Raw genomic sequence first — 25392 nt, 5'->3', positions numbered from 1 at the left:
AACATTAAATTATTAATGTAATGAGACTACAAAATAATAACATAAAATACATTGCAATTTATAGTTTGTACGTGAAACATTGCACTCGTTAATTTTCGCAAAACAAAACTATTAAAAATAAAATAATTATAAATAAGTATATACATTTCATGTTCCAGCTCTATATATGTAGCAATTAAATAAAAGCTTTGGAAAAATTAAAAACTAAAAAAATTAAAAATTAAAAAAGTATGTACAGTTGTTTCATTCATTAATAATTAAAAAAAAATCATAAATCTGGCTTAAGAAATTATAGGTACTTCTTATAGTATAAAGAATAAATTTTATTCTTTATTTTCCACTCCAGGGTTAGTTCTAGTTTCTTTGCTGCAAATAAAAATAAATTTATTACATCATATATATATATATGCGTATATATAAAATATATATGTAAATATATATATGTATATATATTCGCGTTTCGAAATATTTTAAAACTTACTCGATTTTCTTTACATGACGTTCGTTTGCATGTCGCAACCATGATTTTATTGGTTCAGCAATATAATGATCTGTTGTTTCTCATCGTATCAAGTCTCATCGAATAAATACTTCATACGATGAGAAATACTTTTTAACCTTTTTTATCTTAATACAAAAGAATATATATATATATATATATACATATATCTAATAAAGATTACATTATTTACATAAAAATATATTTATATATAACTTACGTGTATCATCGAAATCAGCTTATGTCCAAAAACCTTCAAACTGATGTTTCGCAAGAATAAAAAACTGGTGTTAACGTATCCACCTAAAACAATGTAGAAAGAATTGCATTAAGTAATTATGATTATTTCTTAACAAACACAAAGTAAGAACAACATATATGACAATAATTTATTATAATTTTCCATTCAAACTATAACATAAAATATGCCTTGTAACAATTACATTGAATAAGAAATGTTATGTTATTCTTTGTGTTTGCTTAATTAGAAGTTTGGATAGTTCTAAAAACATTTATTAATTAAAATTTATTCATTAATAATTGCTAAACGCTGATTTTTAACAACAGCAAGCAATGAATATAACCTAATCTAACCTAATGTTTCTACAATTATTCTGTAAAAAAATATCATGTATTATATGTTTGTATATTGTTCATCTCAAAGAATAATTTGAAAAACAAATAATTAATTAATTTGCTAAAAAAATTACACTTACCTATATTCTTCCACTTATTGTAAAAAGATTTCAAGCTCCTGAAATAACCGGCAATACTGATCACAGTAATCACTATGGCACGCTTATGGAGGATAGATCGGGAAACATTCCACCGATACTATCCCACGTGACGATCTTAGCAGACATGTGATACGCTATTGAGGCCTGTTGCGCTGGCTTGCGCTACTGCACATGTGCAAGCTCACAATCTTTTCTCACGATTTTTGATTTTTGCTCTGCTACATTAGTGATGTACACTGCGCGTCAACGATTCGCAGGGTTGTGCAATGGCCCTAACTTATTGGCTATGTATTAATACATTAGGTTGATAAGTTAGGACTACTGCATGACCCTGCGAATCATTGACGCGCAGTGTACTATATCCAGATGAGACTCGGAGTCGGAGTCTCATCTGTTGTGAGAAAAAAGATTATATATAGTACAATTTTTTAATTACATATATATATTTATTTTATCAATTAATCGCCAAACGTAGGATATCCTCCAGACATCCAAAGGACATCCAATATAATATACAAGGACAGATATCCTACAGATATCCAGTGGTTATCCAATGAACATTTATGAAACATTTATACTTTAAATTATATTAAATATTTTGTATAACTGACAGTATCATGCATGCATATTAAGTTTTCATAAAATATATTTATAATGATATCTTAAAATGTCCTGTAAATGTCCTGAGCCGTCCTGGATATATTCAGGATGATCCTGAGGATGTCTGGTGCTGTCTGGGTATGTGCGACGTCGCATTTACAACGTTTTTTGCGCCGTTTGTAAAACTTGCATGAAACGTTAGGGAAACGTTACAAACTTTCATTCCAAAAACAATGTTTATACAACGTTTTTTATACAACGTTCCAGGAATTTATTTTCCGCTTTATGGTTAATTTGCAACGTTTTTGTAACGAATGTATAAGGCACAGTCTACAATGAGTCATTAATCGTTAATTTGCAAATGCCATCTCTTATGACTTACGACTTAGGACACTCGAGTGCATAAGAGATGGCATTTGCAAATTAACGATTAATGACTCATTGTAGACTAGGCTTTATACATTCGTTACATGCGTAATAATACGATCAGTGAAAAACAAAAATTATTCGCATATTAATTACATTTATTTTCATATACATACAACAATATTTTGTGATAAAATTAAAAAAATACAAAACATCAATTATATAAGATATATTATATATTTATAACATGTATTTTTAAAATATTTCTAATATTTATAACATAAATATTATTATTTTAATATTGCACTATTAGTGCATTTGCAGGATCGGCTGAACGCCATATATGAGTTCATGTACATTTCTTTAAAACTGAATTATCCGATCTGATTTCTAAGTGCTTTTGCCTAAGACAAGAAAAAAGACACAAAATCAATTCAGCTGTATAAAAATAGTAATTCATTTAAGTAGAATGAAAAAAGTACCTGCTCTCTATCATGACGTGTTTTGGCATATTTAAACCAGGCGGAAACATGATTTAAAAATTGTCTATCCGTTAACATCGGATAATGCTTTCGAGCAGCCTCTATAAAACGCAAGAAAAAATTAAAGTTTAATAAATTGATTTATATAATTTTGTTTCAAGTTAGGTCAATGCAGAAAGTCTTACTTTTTATGATATCTATTAGCAGAAGTGAATTTATGGCAAAGTTTCCTTTCTGGCCTTTCCATGAACATTTCATAGCCAATTTATTGGAAAACATTTTTTCCAAGCTATGTTTTATTTGATCCTGAGGTGAGTCTCCTCCAAGCAAATAGAAAAATGTTTCCTGAAGCATATAATTATTACAATTATAACGACATATTACATTTTTCATATATGAATAATGTCGAAACATTACATATTTCAATATACATACTTTCGAGAGATTAATATGTAATAGAAAATTGTAAATAATTTTACTGTACATATATCAGTATATATGTACAGTAAAATTAAGTTAAAATATTCAATTATGTTAAAAGTATTTTCGGCCGCACAATTCTCTGAGTATCGACATCATACAAGCTATTTACATTTTTTCAATCTTTTTTAATTTACATGTCTAATTGAATATACGATGCAATTATATTTTAATTGTATAAATAAGTAAGTGGGGAATGTACACTATCCGTCAATGATTCGTTCCCATTCCTGCTAGGAAATAAAGACGACGCTATAGATAAACTATAAAAAATCTATAGCGCCGTCTCTATTTCCTAGGGGGGCGAATCATTGACGGGTAGTGTATATACTATTACCAGTTGTTTTTTTCCATCTTCATCATTCTTCAATGAAGTGTCATACTGCAGCAATTTTCGATGCTTTTTAAATGGTTTTGTAGGGATAGTCAAAAAATTATTATATCTTGCACCTGCTGCTGCAAATATTACTGATTCGTCGTTTTTTTGTTTTAATTGCTCAACAAATTCATTTTGTTGTCTTAATAGCTTTTTAATCTCTATCGTGTTCTCTAAAATCTTAATTATATTCTGGCTATCTGTAAAATTACAATTAAATATTATTACATACCTTATTGTTATTATTGTTGCTGTTGTATTGTGTAGTTGTTTAAGTAATAAAATAACAATAAATATATATATTGATACCTGATGGAAAATCTTCAAAGATTACGTTTCCTGCGAATAAGTTATTTCTTATCGGAATTGGAGATGCGTTTCCAGCAATATTTTGCGGACCTAAATCTGTTGAATTAAAATATTTTATGTTATAAAAATATAACTTCGGAAAGTAAATCTTGATATATTAAAATAGTATTTGTTATTTATCGTAGATATACTACGACCAATAAATACGTGTATGTGAATGTTAAATATACATATATATACGTTTACATACCCTCCGTTGGGTAGGTTTCAAGATCTACAGTATTGTTTATATTATTGTTACGATTCATAACCCCTATATCATCCGTTTGATCTATCTGATTTTCTTTATTATCGTTATTGTTTGAGTCTAAATAAATATGAAATTAATAAGTACTCAGGACAAAACATTAACATTTCTATTTATAAACATTAAAAAAATACTAACCTATATCACCTATTACTATTTATTTTTTTATTGACGGTTGGAAAAATGTTGTCAATATCTGCTGGCAGATTTCTTGTAGTCTGTAGAACTTCACTTGATTGTCTACGTTCGATTGCAGGATCTGAAAGATAAATATTTAGCAAAAAGACTCATCTAATCGTTGCAAAAATATTCACTTCTGTATTCACTTGTAAGACTGAATAGAGGCTATTTATGTATTACGTAAATGTATTTTTAACCAACACTTAACAAAATTAGAATTACTTGATTACAAAAAATATAATATTTATATTATTTTATTTCATATAGGAATTTATATTATACATTTTTACTTTCTTATTTATATATTTAAAAAATTTAACTTACTATTTTTAAAACCGTAATATGTTACAAGAAATAACAGTGTGTATTAATTCTTATTACTTTTCGCTCAATCATCTCTGCTTATGCAGATCAAAATGGAATGATTGAAACTCGTGATTCGCGAACAATTTTAAAGATCAAATTTCTAAAATTAAGTTACAGGTGTTTAGATAATGTCGATTTTTTTAATTTTTGTTAAATACTTTTATTTTTTAAGTACTTTAAAGTGTCTACAAATTTGTAATGGCTTATGTTTGCATCATTACATAGCCAGAAGTGTTGGAAAAAATTGTGAAGTGAAAATGTATAAAATTGTGCATAGTTAGCCGGAATCGATATTCGTGGTTATAAACGGCATATTTTCATTTTTCTAAATGTTTTCAGTGGTTTAAAAATTCAAAATTGTTTGTGACTATATACAGGGTGTTTCATTTTAATCTAGCCAGGCGAATATTTCCAACGCTGTTGAGTTTAGAGAAAAATGTTTCAAACAAAAGTTGTAGGGTTCGAAGGGGCACATAAGATGATACTATTGGTTTGACTTTGAAGAGTTATTTGAAGATCACATGAAGGTCACTTTCAATTTCTTAAACGGAATCTACATTTTCTTATTACATATTCTTGTAGCTTATCTCGAGAGCTTTCCAAAACACTATAATAACATATTTTTTTATTGAGTACTTTTCAAGTTATGAGGTCTTAAAATCATTTCTTAATTTTACACAAACCATAAAATATCTAGTAAAATATTCATTTTTTGATTATCTTACCTTAATGCTTTCATGTAGAAAATAATGAGAGAAATCAATTGGTGCAAAGAAAACATACAGTTGTTTTTAAGAAAAAATATGTAATTGTTAATTGCAAATTACATATTTTTTCTTAAAAACAACTGTATGTTTTCTTTACACTAATTGATTCCTCTCATTAATTTCTACATAAAAGCATTAAGGTAAGATAATCAAAAAATGAATATTTTACTAGATATTTTATGGTTTATGTAAAATTAAGAAATGATTTCAAGCCTCATAACTCGAAAAGTACTCAATAAAAAAATTTTTTATTATAGTGTTTTGGAAAGCTCTCGAGATAAGCTACAAGAATATGTAATGAGAAAATGTAGGTTCCATTTAAGAAATTGAAAGTGACCTTCATGTGATCTTCAAATAACTCTTCAAAGTCAAACCAATGGTACCATCTTATGTCCCCCTTCGAACCCTATAACTTTTGTCTGAAACATTTTTCTCTAAACTCAACAGCGTTGAAAATATTCGCCTGGCTAGATTAAAATGAACCACCCTGTATTATGGCATGGTAAAGTGTGTCTATATAATAAAATGTGCAAATAAAAAATATGAAAAATCCTGACTGTATCCCTTGGGAGCGTCCGAAATGGCCACGGGTAAATTTGACCACGTTCGAAATGGCCACGTTCGAAACGGCCACGCGTTCGAAACGGCCATACAACTTTTCACGCGAAGCGAGGGGGACGGGGTGGGTGCGGGAGGGGTGCCGAAGGCCCCCCTTGCACCCCCCCCCGTGTGTGTGTGTGTGTGTGTGTGTGTGTGTGTGTGTGTGTGTGTGAGTGCGTGTGTAAGGGGATAGTGCTTCCAACATTCCGTGGCCGTTTCGAACGTGGCCATTTCGAACGTGGTCAAATTTACCCGTGGCCATTTCGAACGTGGTCAAATTATATCCACTCGTATCCCTTTACAAATTAAAATTAAATTCCTGAATTCAGTTCTATTGGTAACGTAATGCACTGCTTAATTTAGTTCTATTAATAATGCACTACTAACGTACCAAATACGGTAGACAGCATCGGAGGTGGTGTCATTCTATGATTTTGGGAATTATCGCTGAAGTCGCTTGTGTAATCATTTTGGCTCTTCTTTTTTACTCTCCTTTTGCTTCGGCCAGTTTCTGGCACTGACGTATCTGTATCAGTTTTTGTTTTTCTTTTTGCGAAATCTACGGCAGTCTGATATTCATCTGTCAATCAAAATTATTCATATATATATATATATATATATATATATATATATATATATATGTATATACATATCGTTACATATATTTACAAGTATTTTGAAATAAAAATAGTAATATTAATTACAATAAAGATTACCAGTTTGGAAAAAGATGTTTCTTATATTCCAAGTTTTCCAAGAACTTAATGGGGCTGTTCGTTTGTTGATTGCCCTGCGGATGTTTTTCCCAGGCCATTTGCATGTAATTTCGTTGTTTAAAATTGTTACCCATGTTGTCGGGACGACTTCTACTGCAGTCGATTCTTCGAAATTCTCCGCAAATTCGACTACAGACCAAATAAACTGAAATAGCACAAATTTTATTTGTAATAAAAATAAATAAAAATATCAGAATAAGTAAATGCAAAATGTGAAAGTACCTTCTTATTGTATACCATATAATTATCCCAGACAGCACAGGACATCCTATGGACATTCATTTTATATCCATTTTACGTCCGTACGTCCATGGACATGAAATGACTGTTCATCGTACATCCGATTCGGGACATCCGTTAACGGCCAATATTTGGACGTCCACAAAATGTCCGATCTTGGACATCAAAGTTTCGCGCGAGGACGCAAGGATGTGTTAGTTCGTTCGTTTACCGCTATGCGACGTGCGATGCGCTATCTTTCTCGTATTTAAGTTTTAGTTATAAGAATTATATAAAGTTTGCAAAGAGTAACAAATAAGATTAAAAATATACTGTTCAATTTAATTTGTGATCTCAATACAAGAGTTTCAGATATTAAATTGATTTTATAAGTCGTACAAGTAAATGTCCGGCAAATAAACGAAAATAATCCGGTACTTATTTAAACTTGCTTGTTGCACTTTACATTTTAAATTACCTATTTAAAATGTAGAGTGCAATAAGCAAGTATAAATATAAATAAAATTTTTACATGAATTTTATGTAAAGTTTTATATGAAATAGATAAATTATACTATTTTATTATATTATTTAATTTTGTTGGGCCAAAGAATTTTTTATGTTTTAAATGTTATGAAGGATACATAATGCTATTTATTTATGTATAATAAAGAACAATTTTTTATATATGATTAAATTAGGTCAAAATCCATACATAATTATATCTACACAATTATACATAATTAAATATAAATTTTTTTCTGAGTTTATGAATTTTTGATATTTATTCCAATAATAATTTGAAAGAGTAAGACACTGAAAATGATGTCCATTTTAAGTCCTTTTTTGGATTGTTTTTTGGACATCCGAAGTAGTGAATAACCGACGTCTTATGGATGTCCAATGGATATCCGTCGGACTTAATTCAGACATCTTATGGACGTCCACATGTCCAAACTCGAATGTCCATTGGACGTCCATAGGAGTTCCATGTGCTATCTGGGATATTAACTCAATTTTATATTAAAATTTATATTTAAATTCAAAGTATAATTTATTTACTGGTTTTATATTGATGTATTATATATTAATTAAAATTAAATGGCAGAGATTCTTTGTGTAATTATTAATTAATTATTAAATATTATTATTAATTACTGTTATTAAATATTACTACTATTAAATATTTGTTATTATTGTGTATGAATTAATGGCATAATTATAAACTTATTTTCGTGCGGAAATTTTACACATTTTGCTTGAATTTCGTTAATATTAACAGTATACGTATCTTCAGAAATATTTTGCACCTGTTCTACATTAAATAGTTCAGAAGAACAGGGTGACTTAAAAAACGTTGTTGATTCTGTAAACTTTCTTCCCGTTATGAACATTTCCAGTGTGTTAGTGTTTTGGAAAATACCGTCTACGCATAGTACAGCCTTGTCTCTAAGCATGACGCAATTTTCTTTATTTTCTGTGCTGAATTCATACTTTCCAATATCCACTTTTTTGTAGAATATACATCTTTCCTTATCAATAATTTGCACTTTACTTTGTTGATGTAAAATCGGATAAGTCTTGTCGTCCTGTTTCTTTTTCTGCTCTTCTTCCTTTAGTCTGTTACAAGTTTGTTGTAAGGAGTGTTTTGTTGTTTTAATTTTTCGTTTTATTTCGTACAGAAAATTTTCATATTTGAAACAACTAAATGTATCAAGTGGACCGTGCAACAAGCAGTCTGCAGGTAAATGAATGAGGCCGTGTACGTTGTGATTGATGAACTCAGGACCATAAAGAACTGAATATTTTTGAACAAAATACTGAATAAGTTGCAAAGCATAATCATTATAAACTGAATATAATGCAGGACTACATAAAATGCGAATAGCGCATGATAATGTCATAAAATGTGTATACATGTTCTTGTTTCTCATATTTTGTAAAACGATCGGTCCAATGTACAACAACAATTGTCTTAGTTCAGCAGCTTTAAAGTACTCTATGTCATCTAAACTTCTTGGTAAGCGGCCAAAATCTTTAGGTACATAATTCTTTAAAAATAATATTTGATCGTTAATGGCTTTTTTCTCATCGTCAGTGAAGCGAATGTTTTTTGGTCCTCGTACCCAAAACGTTATCAGTTTTTTCATTACACCGAGAAATACCAGATGCATACCATCAAGGGGTATTTGCGAAACTAACCCGATGTTAATATTTTCAAGAGGAGTTGTACCTTTATGAAATTCATCATCTAATTTGTTTTTAAAACTTGCATCAGTTCGTAAGTCTACATTGATATCTGGGAAAGCTAGTCGGTTATTAATAAAGGTACCACTTTGAGTACATTTTGTGCAACTGTAAAATCCCGTGTGACCTTTCGTACATAAAACGAATGATTTAGCAGGAGCATCGCAAAGTAATTTACTGGCCTTTATTTTAACAGTTTTATTGCATATGTTAAATCCATTATCTTGCAAATGTTTAAATTCTGTAATAAATTCACTTAAAAATTGATTAACATCAGCTGGTTTTGTGTGCCCGTGGTAAATTCCAGCTACAAAAGGTTTTGACGCATTTTGACTAACTGAATCTACATCTAGAGAAATCAAAATTGGCCAAAATTGACTTTTTGAACTGTTTGAAATAGGTAATCCGTCTATGTTTATACTAATGGGTAACACTGGTTCTGAATTTTGAAATAAGAAATTGTGCATATTAATACTGTCATTGATGAGTCTACGAATTGTATTCTCTATACCGATGTGACAGTAGAAACCGGGGGGCATATTAATTATTTCATAGGGGCACGAATTTGGTGTTTTTAAAAGAATACGCGAGTCTGCAGGAAACTTTGGATATGGCACTCGTAAAATTTGCAACATATCGTTAATGGCCCGTTGGCTTAATAAATGTCTATATTTCAGAACCCATTGTTTAGTGGCATCAAGTGCAAACTCTTCAGTCACAGATGAAACTTTATCGTCAAATCCTATGTTACATTTATGTAATTGAAAATCATCATCGACGAGCGTTTCAATATATCTTATAGATTCTTCCTCATCTATTTCTGTTGGAAATGCTGCAGTACACTGATTTTCGGTATGTGCAAATTGTTCAATATTTATTTCATTTTTATTTCCTTTTTGCATTGCTGACTGGAATGCAGTTTTAGTTTGTGATTTATCATTTATTTTAATTAATTTGTGATTTACCAACAAAGTTTCTAATAATTCTTTTCTGACTATTCGACGCATATGTCTTTTGGACACAAAACATTTATTTATTTTTCCCATATTTTTTTCTACTAATTCGCTCGCGCGAGTGTGCACTTGGAACAATAAGTTTTCTAAAACGTTAAATATTAATTATTTTTTAGGTTAGTATAGGTTATAAATAAGTTTGTTACTTACCTTATGTAGCTGATGCTGATTCCCCTCAGCAACAGGAGTCTGAGTGTGCGATGTCATAGATCTTTTTTGTAAGAAATATACGCTTATCCGGGCGTTAATTATGCAGGAAGCGTCCTTGCGGGAGGGCAATATAATGTCAGAATTATTGCGTTTTTGACGACCGAATCCAACCCAGGTTAGCCAGGTTTTGAATTCGATCACGTCGAAAACGCTATTATATACTTGAAAACTTTATTAATGCACAAACCAACCGGCACACAATTAATTATACGAGAAGATTGTAACACAACACGTTTGCACACTACGCAGTAAGTCCCCCCGACTGCTCGATACACGCGCCTTGTCGCAACTCAAGCGATCAATCATAACGCGCGAAACAAGAAAGCAAAACGGTGAGTGGCAACCGCTTGTAGCGCGCGACATTTGCCGCGTTCATCAGTATGTCCTTTACTTTCTGATACGCGGAGGCCGCCAGTGGTCGCAATCAAACAATTATAATAATAGGAGTAATATTTTGAGACTTATTTGTTGCAAAATTGCAATTTGTTAAAAAGTTATGACCATTTATCAACGATAAATTGCGAGTTGACTTTACGAGGCTGCAAAATTAAATCTTTTAATAATGTCGCATTTATAACGTTAATGCGAAATGAAATGTTTTTCAAAGTTTACGTTTTGAATGAAACGTTTAAAGTACGTAGCGAAATGAATGTTTTAGAAACATAGTAAATGCTAGCATTGAAGCAACGTTTATAAAGTCGCAAAGAAAACGTTTCATATGAAATGTTACTTGAACTTTACAAAATATTTCATTTGTGACGTTCCGAATTGACAAATTAAATGCGAAAAAGCAACGTTTCTGGTACGTTCTACGAACTGACACTAATAAAACGTTAATTTCAGACGTTTACGGAACCTTTTATTACCGTTACATGTAAACGTTTCAAATTTGCTTAATTACAGTCGAAATGTGACGTTACCAGAAAGTTACATGTTTAGCGGGATTAAATCTCCATAAGTCTATGATATGTTGATTTCCACGATGGAAGTCAGACAGACGTCCATTAGAAATCCATAAAACCTCCATAGATCTATGAGATGTTTACTTCCGCGATAGAAGTCAAACAGATGTTTGTTAGAGATCCATTCAACTTCCATAGCACTCAGACGTTGACATCCACGATGGAAGTCAGATAGACGTCCATTAGACATCCACTAAACTTCCGTAAACTCTCCGTAAACCTCTATGGAATGTTTACTTCCACGGTAGAAGTTAGATAGACGTCTATTAGAGATCCATTCAAACTTTATAGCAATGAAATATGTTTACTTCCACGGTGGAAGTTAGAGAGACGTCCATTAGAGATCCATTAAACTTCCGCAGCTCTGTGGAATGGTTGACTTTCATCGCCTGAAAATCAGACGTCTATTAGAGATCCATTCTGCATTTATAATAAATATCTTATACAAATATCTTATAGACATCTATTAGACATTTATTAGGGATGATAATTGATATAAATAATTAATACTTAAGTAGATAATTAATATTATGAATATTCTTATTCGGAACTTGACATCCAATGGACGTTCATACAACCTCCATAACTCCATACGACATCTATGTCCATAGTGGATATTGAATAGATTTCTAATGAAAGTCCATATTATCTCTCATGGTAGATATCTTCTACAAATCCATCATGAATATCTACTGGATATCTGTTATGGATATATGATAGATTTTTACATACATATATCTCTAATAGAAATCCATATTACCTCCATGGTAGATGTCATCTACAAATCCATCATGGATGTCTATTAGACATCTGTTATGGATATATGACAGGTTTTTACATACAACTATATCTCTAATAGAACTCCATATTACTTCCATGGTAGATAAAATATTCATATAGTTCCACGAGCTTCACGTTTCGCCGCTAGGTGGCGAAAAGGAAAACGCCTAACTCGTAAGTGGAATTCATTTAAGACGGTAATATAAGGCCGCAGCATACGACCACAAATCACGGCTTATCGGTCAAAGAGAGCAGACTATTATAGTCGCACCTCCTCTAGCTTTTGCAAGGAGCTCGAGGGCTCCATATAATTAACCGCAGATGGTTAATTTTTTTTTAATTCTATCATATATGTATCTATATACAGAACATTAAATCGATCAAGTTTTTGAGAAATGACAAAAATAAAAATTTAGTGGTTAATGGACATGATATTAAATTGACTAAAAAATTCACTTATAATCGCCATAACGTATATCTGATATCCATAATAACTTCACAAAATATCTATAAAACTTGATATAACACTTGATATACATAAGCCATCTATGAATACGTCTAATGGATGTCGAATGGAGGTATGAAATGCGGAACTGTGGATGTCTAGTAGACGTATATGGGACGTTTCATGAACATCTAATGAGGAAGTTTCGAATCTTAGACGTCTAGTGGACATCCATTAGAGGTTTTTGTTTCGTGTGGGAAAACGTCAATTAATCGTCCACCTAGGCTCTATGAATCCTTCTATTAATGATGGAACATCGATTAATCGTCCATCAAGGCCTCACGAATCCTCTATTAATGTTCCACAGACTGTCTAATGGATATCTTTAAAAATGTCTAATGGAGGTCCAATGGATGTACATAATGCGGAACTATGGATATTTTGTGGTCGTCCATTGGATGTCTAGACATCTAGTGGAAGTTTTAAATATCCATGATAAACGTCTAATGAACGTCCATTAGAGGTTTCTGTTCTATGTGGGTTTAAGAACTCTTTTTCAAGACGTCTTTTATAACTGCGAACAAGATCTCTTATAGACGTCAATATGAAAAAATTCTTTTTCTGTCATCAAAAAGACTTCTTAATTCAGACTACAATTTGTTATCTCATTTATGAGTTTTAGACTGACTCATGGCTTCCACTGAATTTACTTCTACATGCGCGTCATATACCTAGACAGCACGGGACGTCCTATAAACATTCATTTTATGTCCATTTTACGTCCGCACGTTCATAGACATGAAATGAACGTCCATCGTACATCTGATTTGAGACATCCGTTAACGGCCAATATGGCGTTAATATAATTTGAGATATCCGTTTACGTCTACACGATGTCCGATCTTGGAGGTTAGGTTAGGTCAAAGTTTCGCGCGAACACGCAAGGATGTGTTAATTCGTTCGTATACCGCTACGCGACGTGCGATGCGCTATCTTTCTCGTATTTAAGTTTCAGTTATGAGAATTATATAAAGTTTGCAAAAGGTAACAAATAAGATTAAAAATGTATTGTTCAATTTAATTTCTGATCTAAAAGCACGGGTTTCGGATATTAAATTGATTTTATAAGGACAAGTAAATGTCCGGTGAATAAACGAAAATAATTTTTCATTATCTATTTAAGATGTAATATGCAAGTATAAATTATGAATAAAATTTTTATATAAAATTTTTATGTAAAATTTTATATGAAATAGATAAATTATATTATTATTTAATGATTGAAATATATTTGTTTCGTTTAAAAAATATGATATGTTTAGATCATAAAGATTGTTCTTTTTCACACATATAATACACATTTTTTTTAATTATTTGTTTTATAATCGTTTTATGCAATAAAAGTAACATTTAAATAATATGTGATATTGCATTAATGTATTATATGTGATATAAATTTTCTTTAATAAATGTATTACTTAAAAAAATATATATTTCATCTTTTTAATATGTAAATTCAAATTTTGTATGTAATCCCTTTTTCATCTCCTTATTAGGTCCATATAAAGTCTGTTTTGTATATCTATTATTGCTAATTTATGTACATTAGACGTTCATCGGATATCTTTTGGATACGTCAGGGATTAAATTATGTCCACCAATTTCATATTTGGATATGCTATGGATATCCACTGTATATTTGAGGAACATAAAACGGACATTTTATGGATATTTTCAATATTCTTGAAGGATATTTGTAGAATATTTTATGGATATCTGTGTGCTGTCTGGGTTATTATCTCTATTTTCGAATAAAATATTTTGTAATTCTTCATTATTATCATCTGAAGAAGAACTACTCGAAGATTCAAAAACGATGTTTTCGAGTAAAATATATTGTTCCATAATAATAATTAGTGTAATTGCAACATTTTCGTATATTGTATATACATACGATACAATACAATCCTAATGATCCCAGTAGGAGAAACGAAACGCAGCACTGGGAGTTTTCAATACTGCCAACTTTGGGTGCTTTCCATTTAGCGACACAAGTCGACACAAGTGTCATTCTATCTTTGGGTGCTTTCCATTTAGCAACACAAGTCGACACAAGTGTCGTTCTATCTTTGTTTATTGTTATTCATTGAAAAAAGATAGAATGACGCTTGTGTCGACTTATGTCGCTAAATGGAAAGCACCATTTGTTTATTGTTATTCATTGAAAAAAGATAGAATGACGCTTGTGTCGACTTGTGTCGCTAAATGGAAAGCACCCTTTATCTTTTTTTCCAACACCGATCAAACATATTTTCGAACACACTATAATTGTCGTAAACACCCACTGATTAGGGGTGCTTTCCAGCAAGCAACACAGGCGACACTGTGTCGCTACAGTGTCGACACAGGTGCTTTCCAACTACGACACAAGTCGACACAATCGTACACAGCAAAAATGCTGTGTTCGCCTGTGTCGTCGTTTTGTAGCACCCCAGTGAGTGCCAACATAACATTTCATATTTGGTATCATTAATTTTTTTAAGAATGGTATTGCGTGATATTGCGTCCGAAAGACATCAAAAGACGACTTAAAGACATCTAGACGTCTTTAAGACGACATAATGTTGGGTGCTTTCCAATTGTTTAACACATCTTAACACAAACATACACAGGAAGGCACAAAGTGTAGCGATGTGCACGACTCAATTGGAACAAAGTTAATGTGCGACTTTCGAGTGGAGGGTTAGGATTCTTCATAACCATGTCCATCTTGATATTTTTTAATCCATGCTGAGGGTGATAGCATCGATATATAAAATGGATTGACCATTGCGTGTAGACAGGCATCAAATTCGATGAAAGTTTCTTGATCATCACTCAAACAATAAATAACGCCCTCATTCGAATAAATAGTTTTTTCCTTAAAGCAAATATGTTCATACAATTCTTCTCCATTTGGTAAAAGGGAAAAACATGTTGCACACGTAAAATTTGTGTAATTAGTCTGTAAATAATTCGAAGCAAAGTTATTAACATACATAGATGTATATATGCATAATATTATATAATATATAAATAATATATAAATAAAATATATAAATGCATATTATATTAATATATAAATATGAATGAAAATTTAATCAGTAATATATCTAACCTGCAAATATGCAAAAGAGACAATTTTATTTTATTTATTAAATATAATAAAAAATTAATTGTACAAAAACTCATTAATTTGAATTACTTACTTCAATGATACTTTTAATATTTTTATTGTCCATTTTTGTATTTGTATGGTGTACTTTAATGGTTGTCTTTTAATTAAAAAGGATAAAACGAAAAGAAAATTGCCAACATAATCGCCGTCAGTCTGTAACCGCATATTTCATTTGTCCCTAGAAAACAGAAGGTTACACAAGTTGACTAGTAGCCCTCGAGCTGAGTACGGATGTGTAAAGTTGTGTCGGCAGTTACGGCAATTGGAACGCGACTTGTGTCGCCGTGTGCATAAAAGTGTCTAGGGATATCTCAATTGGAAAGCACCCGTTGTGTAGGAACGTTCTGAAAATTTAGACCTAGTGACAACTATTAAAAGTGACTGCCCTGCACTCTAGTGGCAAAATAAAAAAGCTAAAAAGCGTTCCAGCTACAAGTCGACACTGTGTAACACTGTGTCACACAGTGTATCACTGTGTTACCATAGCTGGAAAGCACCCTAGTTCTCTAGTGCGATCTAATGCAGCCGGTTCAGCTATAAAGAACAGACCTATTGTAACGGAGTGTACGTTAGTGTACATTATTTGAAATTTCATTTAGAAAATTTAAAAGAAAATCGTTTTTTAACAAATCATTAGATAGAATCATTGATTACTATTTTAATGCGATTTTTGCAGTATTTTGGTTATAGAAAAAATTAAAGTCCGTAATTTTTACGACCGACAGATAGAAACCTAATAGTTTTTTCCCGTAATGGTGTGAGTTCTCGGGTTTCTTTCTATCGAAATCAATAAAATAGAAAATAAGAAGTGACACTGCGGTAATTTGAAAAGAATGGCAATTTAATAAAGAAGAGACTCGAATAATTTCTTGCGTGGAAACTAAGCGACGAAAGAGCTTAAACTCCAATGGTAGAAATGTATGCGAATGCTTCGTGAACGCCGTGGACAGGCGATGGATGAACGGACGTTCAGCGAAGAACGTGAGACAATCCTGCCAAGAAATGCCGATAATCCGTCACACCGGATTTCGTCAACATCCACGTCTCAGTCAACAAACAACGACGTGGCCAAAGAGAGACTGGCGATAGAGGAACGACTGGCCGCTAAAATGTTTTCCTACGAGATCATTTGCTTCTTCCTGGCGATCACTTTTACCGCTATGGCTGCTCTACACAGCTCGTGGGTTTTGCATTATAATAGATTTTTATTTTGTACCTCCTGTTTAAATATATATACCCAGATAGCCAAATGCAACGAGGTTGCTATCATGTTGCCAATAATTGTTGAAGCAACTAATTTTAACAAACTAGAGACAATGTGAGACAGTATTATGTCTGTTACGTTGAACTCACATGAATTCAGGTGCTAATAACAACAAATTAATTGCAACGTGTCAGCATATTGCTGACATATTGTAGACAACGTAATATCAATATTGCAGACCATTTGCTTCCTTAATTGATTGCATGTAGAAGCAGACATATAGCTGCATTCGTAACACATTCTATCTCGATGTCAGCAAGTATACTGCAAATATATAATAATACATGCGATACATTTGTTTGCTGAATATGTCATATCAAGCTTGACTGGGTATATACACACATACACACACATACACACACACACACACACATATTATAAAATTGTTGCGCACTCTCGTGTCGTATCAATACACTGTGAAACATGGAGAATTGTATATTAAGTCTCATTATATATTTATATATTTAATTTGTGTTCTATTTATGAAATCATGATACAATGCAAGGAGAATCTTTCAGCGAAAAACATATACAGGGTGGCCCCAAACGTTCCAGACTTTGAGATCTTATAGGAAATTTAATTCTGAACAACAAATTTCCTATAAACATGGGTCGAAAAATGCTTCCTTAAGAAGTTATCACTCAAAAACCTCTGATGAAGGAAGAGCAGAAGGTAAAAAGAAAATGAAATGAAAGGAAAATGAAACTAAATAAATTTCTTGAAAAAAACGATAAAAATAAAAAATAAAAATCTTTTTCTTTTATGAAAATAAAATAATTTTTTTTTTCCTTTAACTAATATTTTAGTAATAGCACGTAATAGTAGAAAATGAATAAAGACGTTTTTCAAGAAATTTATTTAGTTTCATTTTCTTTTTATTTCATTTTCTTTTCATCTTTTGCTCTTTCTTCATTAGAGGTTTTTGAGCGATAACTTCTTAAGGAAGTATTTTTTGACTCATGTTTATAGAAAATTTTTTGTTCAGAATTAAATTTCCTATAAGATCTCAAAGTCTGGCTGGAACGTTCGGGGTCACCCTGTAAATACAATTAAGTCTAAAAAAATTGATGGTTAAAAATTCTTTATTTGATAGCCAATTATATCTAATATGTTTTTTTTGCTTGAACACGACTGCAATAAATTATGGTTGTATTTATAATCAGCTTAATCATCTATATATATTTACTGTCATGAATTTGTTTCGTAGATCTCCCAAAGTTTCCAAACCTCCTACAGCAAGACCTTTTTTTGATCAAAATTCTGTAGTATTGGATTTCTATAAGGGTCATTTAGATTCGATGATAGAAAGGATAACGCAGGCAGATTTTAGTTTTGTTATGTATTATGCTCCTTGGGATGCAGAAAGCCAGGCTCTACGTAAGGAGTTTGAAATTGTTGCTCAGTTTTATCATCCACAGGTATAAGAATAATAATAGTATCTTATGCAGTTTCTTATATGTTTTTTTATATATTCATTAACATTTACATCATCTGTTCTTAGATATTCTTTGCAGCCATTAATTGTTGGCATCCTGATTCAGAATGCAGAATACAATATAATAAAATTCATGGTTATCCAGTGCTAATGCTATATCCATCCAGAGAATCTGGTATTAATTATAGAGGAATTCGCACAGCACCATACATGATTAATTTCCTAGATGCGCTTATGAATCCTATCATCAGAATAACACATAAAGAACAATTAACTGAATTGTTGATTACTAATGATGTAAGTATAAATTAATAAAATTTATAAAAATAAATTTATTTTCAGTTAATGTAAAATAGTTTATTATAATAGGAAATCTTTCTGTAAAATAATTTATTACAATAGGATGTCTTCCTTTACTTAAGAAGAAGTAGATATTGAAACAAAAATAAAGCATTATTGAAAATTTTATTTGAGTTTATATAAATTATTTGAGTTATATAAATTTTAGTAAAAATTTAATGTTTTTAGTAAAAATTTAATACTTCTTGAGTTTTTGTTTCTACAAATCTGCTACTTTAAATGCGATTTTTGCTACTTTCTTATGATATCAAAATGTAATTAATGTTTGATAATGATTCAGTATATCAGAAACTATAAGAAAACGTATAAGAAAGGTTCTATTCATCATTGCCAAAATCAAGTTATTTTACTCATCATCCTTTGAAAAAAATTAGGTCTTTTTTTTTTATGAAGATGTATTTTACAAAATGAAACATTTAGTTTTTTTTTATTTCTATTGACAATATATTATTTTGTTTATTTTTTTTATTTATTAAAAACTTGCAGGCAGTAGTCATAGGATACTTTAATTTTACAAGATTGGATAAAACTCCCGGTTATCGGGAGTTTTATAAGGCCGCAATACGATCACTGGAGAGAGATCCTAATAGAGAACTGGCATTTGCTATAGTAACTAGTGCATCATCTAGTAAATTACATTATGGAGTTTACAAGTTTCCATCAGCAAATTTACTCATGTGGAACGAATCTTTAGTAAGTGCATGATATTTATATATGTGAATTTTTTTATTTGCTATTCATGATATATATCAGTCTTAACAACAACAAAAATTAGACTTATCCAGAAAAGAATGAATGGACATCTGACAATATCCTCAATTGGATTAGCAGTTCTATTCACCAACCATCCCTCTGGTTACAACCCCCTGGTGTCAAAGCGTTCACTCTTGCACCTTATCTACATGAGGGACCAGTCTTATTTCTTTTCACACCACGGAATCCACTTCATACAGAAAATTACATTTATAATCTGGTGCGTTTTAAAATTACATCTATAATTTATAAATATTTACTCAAATAATTACATTTGTATGTAATCTATAATAATTTTTTAATTTTTTTTCAATTATTTAATCTTGGAAAGAAAAATCTTGGCATATCACTCCTTCCTTTTATATGTTGTACATATTGACATATATTTTAGAAGATGCATTCCTAAATACGCTTTAAATTACATATGTGTGCTACTCTCTTTTCATTTCTGAGATATATGATTTTAAAATATTATAAAAATAAAATTTTTAAAGAAACAAGTTTTTGTAAGGATTGATATGTATAAATATTAAAGAGATCCACTTATATAGATGGTGTCCCTTTTTAACTGTTGGAACAAAATATCTTGATATCACGGGATTAAAAAAAAATGTTTCAAACAGTAATTATATAGTTTCAAGACGTACATAAGATGGTGGCAATAATTTGATATTCTTGGATAGTCTTAATGATCACGTGAAGATGTAATTTTTTAAATGAAACCCTCTACTTTTTATTATTTATTATTTATTATTTATCTATTTAATCTTATAGTTTATTTCGAAAGTTTTCCAAAACTCTATAATCATTTTTTTACATAATTTTCAAATTATAGGGCACAAAAATTATAGTACCATAAGCATTAGTATTACTCAAGGTGTACTGTGTGGAAGTTATATGGTCAGATTTACACTTCTGTTGCATGTGTGTGTGTGTCAACAGAAATAAGATATAGCAGACTCTACTATGTATGTGACTGAAACAAAAATGTGAGTTCTGCGCTATAAATTTTCAATTTAAAAAATGTTCAACATTGACACTGTTAACTTCGTCATGGATTTCGAAAAACAATATTTTTTAATATAGCCTCACAAAAAAAATCTAAGCAGGTAAAATACAGATATCTTGAAAGCCATGCGATACATCTACCATCGATCAAATTTATCGATGTAACATATGATACGTATCTGTAAACACCATGCAATTTCCATATTTATACTTTGGATAATGTTAATTCTGATGGTATTGTAACTTTCAAGCCATATAATTTAAAAATTACATAAAAAAATAATTAGTTATAGTTATGTTTTGAAAAACTCTCGACGTAAGCTACAAGAATATGCAATGCAAAATAGAGTTCCATTTAAAAAATTAATTTTCACGTGATCTTCATTTTTTCTAAAGATTCGTGATATTGACTCGACATTTAAAATGGAACATTCTGAATATTATATCCCTTTATTAAGTTAAATAATTATATCAAATAAATTATATTAAAATAATTTTTGTTTTTCAGATAAGAGAACTCGGTTTACAGTATTATAACTGTGCAGACAATATGATAGTAAAGGATATAATCAATCGTCTGGAAAAGAAACGAAGTACAGCGATGATCCGTCACTTCTCTAGAAGCCAAGAATGCGCCCATCTTCTGAACAAGACTGAAATCTATACTAAACAAATAAACGAATTAATTACTACCATATCAATTCAACAATGGATTAACAACAGTTGTTGTGCAAATGTGGCAATAAATAAATGTTCCTTATGCAAAACACAGATAACAAATCCATTAGAAAAAAAAATCTATAAAGTTAAAACATTCGGTGATGTTTGCAAAGATACTGATGTATTTACATCACCTATGATTAAGCAGTATAAAGGGCAGATGTATAATTATAACAAAGATTACATGGTAATGAAATTACAGGAAGAATTAAATTTAAAAAGGTAACATTAATTTTATATATATGAAAACATTTTATAAACATTTATATATGTTATGTATTTCAAAATAATTTACTTAATAAGTTCTATATATAAGAGATATTTATAAATTTATAACAAATATTTTTTACATGTAATGTAAAATATTACATTCTTTTTATATGTAATATTTATTCAAACAAACTAAATATTGTAGTAAATATTGTAGTGAATTCGAAGATAAGTTATTCGAGTTATAAAATATAAAAGTAATGTTGTTGTTTTAAGGCTACATACAAATATGAAGTATAAAACATCATTACTAAAAGAAGAAAACGATTCACGATCTGCTAATACTATAAGAAGAAATTTTCTGAAGGAAAGTTGTAAAAGATGGTTGGCTGGAAATGATTATTATCCATCATTATTTCCGCAAGATTCTCCAAGAAAATTTAATATCAGCTTAAAAGAATTGGTTTGCAAAACCAATAAGACATTAGCTTTAATAGCTATTGATAGTCTGCATTATTCCCATTTTGCAGAACATCTTGGGATTGATATCTCAAAGCGAAGAAATAAAACTACTGTTGTAATCTTGGATGCTGCAGTAAGCTTTAAGATTAGATAAAAAACCATTTTAATAATTTTGTATTGTATTTTAATAATATATTTTGGATATGTAAAATTATTCCATTAAATTTCTAAAATCTTTTCATTTTTTATGGATTGCATGTGTTATTTTTTTTGTAATTTTTTTATTTTTTTATGTTACAGCTAGAAAGTCAATATGTTATGCATCAATATTTCAATGAATATACTCTTGTCAACTTTATAAACAATTATACGCAAGGTTTGTTAGAGCGAACATTACGTTCTACAACGCAACAAAGTGCAAAAATTCAACCAATCCATCAAATCAATCCACAACACAACAAAATGCAAAAATTGCATAATGAGAAAAATCATAATAATGCAGATTTGAATTCAAAAATTCATATACCAGAATTAACAACAAAAACATTTTTGAATACAATTTTGGATCCATCTAAGGTCAGTTATGCCTATTTATTATGTCTTATAATTAGCAATAAGAACAATATATAATAAATTACATTTAATTTTTAACACAAACAAAACTTTCTCTCGGATACAAAATTAATCATTTTGTATAGGTTTTTTATAATTGATAATAAAAATTTCCAAATTGCTTCACATCACACATTTAGAGAAATTTATTGTTAAATTTGCAAGAAATGATTATAGTTAAATTATAATCACCCTCTTCTTATTTGTACTAATTCTAAGATATTTGATATATTTAATGTTTTGTAAGATTTATGCAAAACACAAGAAAATATATTAAAATTGGATTTGCTATTATTACATTTTGTAATAAATTGATGCATAATCAAATTTTTTTTATAGGACGTTGTTGTAATGTACTACTCTCCTTATTGTGGATTTTGTAGTGCTATATCATATGTATACTTAACAGTGGCATATTACTTATCCAATATGGATCATCTAATCTTTGTAAAGATTGATGGAGATAATAACGATTTACCATGGGAATACAGCATGAATCGCTTTCCATCCATTTTATTTTTTCCTACAAAGAGGTGCGTTAATTATGCATCAATTCTTAATATACTTCTTTGAATGTCGCATTTATCAACATATTTTAAAATGTGAATCTTATCACTTTGTCTTTTATTTATTCTATATTTCTTTTTTTTTACTTAATCATCAAAAGTGATTTTTATTTATACAAAACACTTAACATTATTGAAAAATGAATTTCAGTATCTAATAATATCTATTTTTGGCTAAAATTTTAGGAAGGAAGACAGCACTGTATTTCCATTTTCTGTTCCTATCACTGTTCCAAACTTATTGAACTTTGTGCTAGCGAATTTAGATGGTGATTCCCACATCGAAGCTTTGATCAACATCTGTCAAGCGGGAACTGGGGAGGCGCCAGATAAATGTATTACTAGAACACGATGGCTGTGTCTAGATATTATCGAGCAACTTCTGCAGGATTACAGAAAGTTGAGACGACATTTGAATTTTTTAGATAAAAAAGTTGCACTCAATAAATGTAAAATAATTCTTTTTAAATTAGAACATATCAAGCATATTCATTTAATTTTGGGTTCTATAGTTGATCTTGATCGAAAAGAGGATCGAAAAAAGGCGCAATTGATTAAAAAAAAATTTCATAAATATTATCAAGTTATTAGATTACTAGAAGCTAATAACAAGATGGAAAGTAGGCATTTTAAATCTACGAATGTTGTACCAATTGCTGAACGAGAGAAGCTGATGAAAAGCGAATTGTGATATAGATTTCGCCTTACAAAATAAGATAACTAGGCGATGATAAATATATGTTAATTAATATATCTATGTGATAACAAATATTAATATTTTGGAATACTCTCGATATTTCGGTAATTAAATTGATATTAAATTATAAAAAAGATAGATTTTAAAAAATTTGTCTATCACTTCTTATAAATAAAAAAGAAAAAAGCATGTATAAAACCCTAATAAAAATATAAGATTGAGGATACGAACATGTCAGCAAACATTAATAAAGAAAATGAGAGCGACTAAGATTCTAACATATATTCCATTAAATATAAAATGTGCAGGAATTTAAAAAATGCAAAATTGATCATACAAACATTTTCAGATATAAAATTTTTACATATAGTAGTGCTCATAAATACCTTTACAAATTATTTTTGTAATATAATTTATAGTATAATTATGAATTTATAAAAAATTAAATAATTATCAATAATTTTAAATAAATTTATTTCAATAATTTATAACAAAAAATGGTAATTATATATAATTTTTTATAAGTGTATGACAAAAATTAAAATCAAAGGTATTTTGACATATTTGTCTTAAAAAAAGTAATTTTCCAGAAAAAATAAATCTTGTAATATGTAAAATATTTTTAATATTTTATTGCATAATTTTTGCTTGAATTTCAGTTATTCCTTTGATTTTGAATTAATTTAATAATATGAATCAAAACAGTTTTTGACCACTCTGCTCAGAATTGTAAAATATTCGTATCCGTAAAGATCTTATTTGAAAATGTTCCGACTTATTTCCCAAGCTTTTTTCACGTATGTTCAATAGGATTCACACATCATCTACAATGGCAATAGAATCAGTGTTTGTTGTAGATGATTTCAAAATTATCTAGATAAAGATAAAAATCTGTAAATTTATCTTAGATGAGATAAAGATGATTTTGCTTTTACTTAATCTAGATGAAAGATGAGATGATTATTGCGATAATCTAGGTAATTATCTAGATATTTTTGTTTATTTTATAAGGTTACGTCCTCTGATTGACGTTACATGTCGGCTGCGTTCCAAAATTCACTGCCAATACTGAAAATCTATAGTTTACGTGACGTACACTATAGATTTTCAGTACTGGCAATGAATTTTAGAACACAGCCGTGTTTGTGCTTCGAGTTTAATCATACTGTAACAAAACGAGTTTGCTATACGAAGGATTTAATTGCATTAATATTATAATAATATTATATAATACATGAAAAAACAAGATCTTACTCACATTTAACAAGAGCAACAATTAGCATGACATCAATAAACGTCATCAATAACGTCATTAATGACGTCATGTGGTACAAGATGGCGGAAAAAACACGTGATTTTACAATGAC

General features: G+C 30.0%; 2 protein-coding genes and 1 long non-coding RNA gene across 6 annotated transcripts; 1 reads left to right on the top strand and 2 right to left on the bottom strand.

Annotated features, from left to right (window-relative positions):
• Positions 1–213: 213 nt before the first annotated feature.
• Positions 214–1486, bottom strand: LOC112639120. The gene is made up of 3 exons (XR_003123300.1): positions 1216–1486; positions 720–802; positions 214–366 (listed from the first exon to the last, which is right to left on the bottom strand). It is a non-coding gene; the product is annotated as an uncharacterized LOC112639120 (long non-coding RNA).
• Positions 1487–2489: 1003 nt separating this feature from the next.
• LOC112639119 lies at positions 2490–10270 on the bottom strand. Of its 3 annotated transcripts, XM_025412061.1 has the most exons (8): positions 6461–6647; positions 4295–4415; positions 4100–4216; positions 3850–3945; positions 3502–3740; positions 2870–3029; positions 2685–2785; positions 2490–2606 (listed from the first exon to the last, which is right to left on the bottom strand). In XM_025412061.1, exons 3-8 carry the CDS (start codon positions 4155–4157, stop codon positions 2577–2579), a joined length of 684 nt encoding a protein of 227 aa, XP_025267846.1. In that variant the 5' UTR covers positions 4158–4216; positions 4295–4415; positions 6461–6647; the 3' UTR covers positions 2490–2576. The 3 variants fall into 3 exon arrangements, 1 of the variants encoding a protein (XP_025267846.1); XR_003123299.1 differs by lacking the exons at positions 2490–2606; positions 2685–2785; positions 2870–3029; positions 3502–3740; positions 3850–3945 and adding exons at positions 6786–6974; positions 8375–10270 and having other exon boundaries at positions 4159–4216; positions 6461–6649; XR_003123298.1 differs by lacking the exons at positions 2490–2606; positions 2685–2785; positions 2870–3029; ... (3 more) ...; positions 4295–4415; positions 6461–6647 and adding exons at positions 6805–6990; positions 7068–7321; positions 8375–10270.
• A 5992-nt stretch (positions 10271–16262) lies between these two features.
• Positions 16263–24140, top strand: LOC105249283 (thioredoxin domain-containing protein 11). Of its 2 annotated transcripts, XM_011254616.3 has the most exons (10): positions 16263–17118; positions 18410–18620; positions 18704–18934; positions 19484–19690; positions 19773–19970; positions 21267–21700; positions 21965–22283; positions 22451–22726; positions 23102–23295; positions 23515–24140. In XM_011254616.3, exons 1-10 carry the CDS (start codon positions 16859–16861, stop codon positions 24017–24019), a joined length of 2835 nt encoding a protein of 944 aa, XP_011252918.1. In that variant the 5' UTR covers positions 16263–16858; the 3' UTR covers positions 24020–24140. The 2 variants fall into 2 exon arrangements, with proteins under 2 accessions (XP_011252918.1, XP_011252935.1); XM_011254633.3 differs by lacking the exon at positions 19773–19970 and having other exon boundaries at positions 23515–24019.
• The last annotated feature ends 1252 nt before the right edge of the window (positions 24141–25392 follow it).

Source organism: Camponotus floridanus, unplaced genomic scaffold (genome assembly GCF_003227725.1).
Source record: "Camponotus floridanus strain SB8 unplaced genomic scaffold, Cflo_v7.5 scaffold47, whole genome shotgun sequence".
Lineage (NCBI taxonomy): Eukaryota > Metazoa > Arthropoda > Insecta > Hymenoptera > Formicidae > Camponotus > Camponotus floridanus.
Note: the sequence above shows the minus strand (reverse complement) of the source record. Positions and strands in the feature narration are given on the sequence as shown.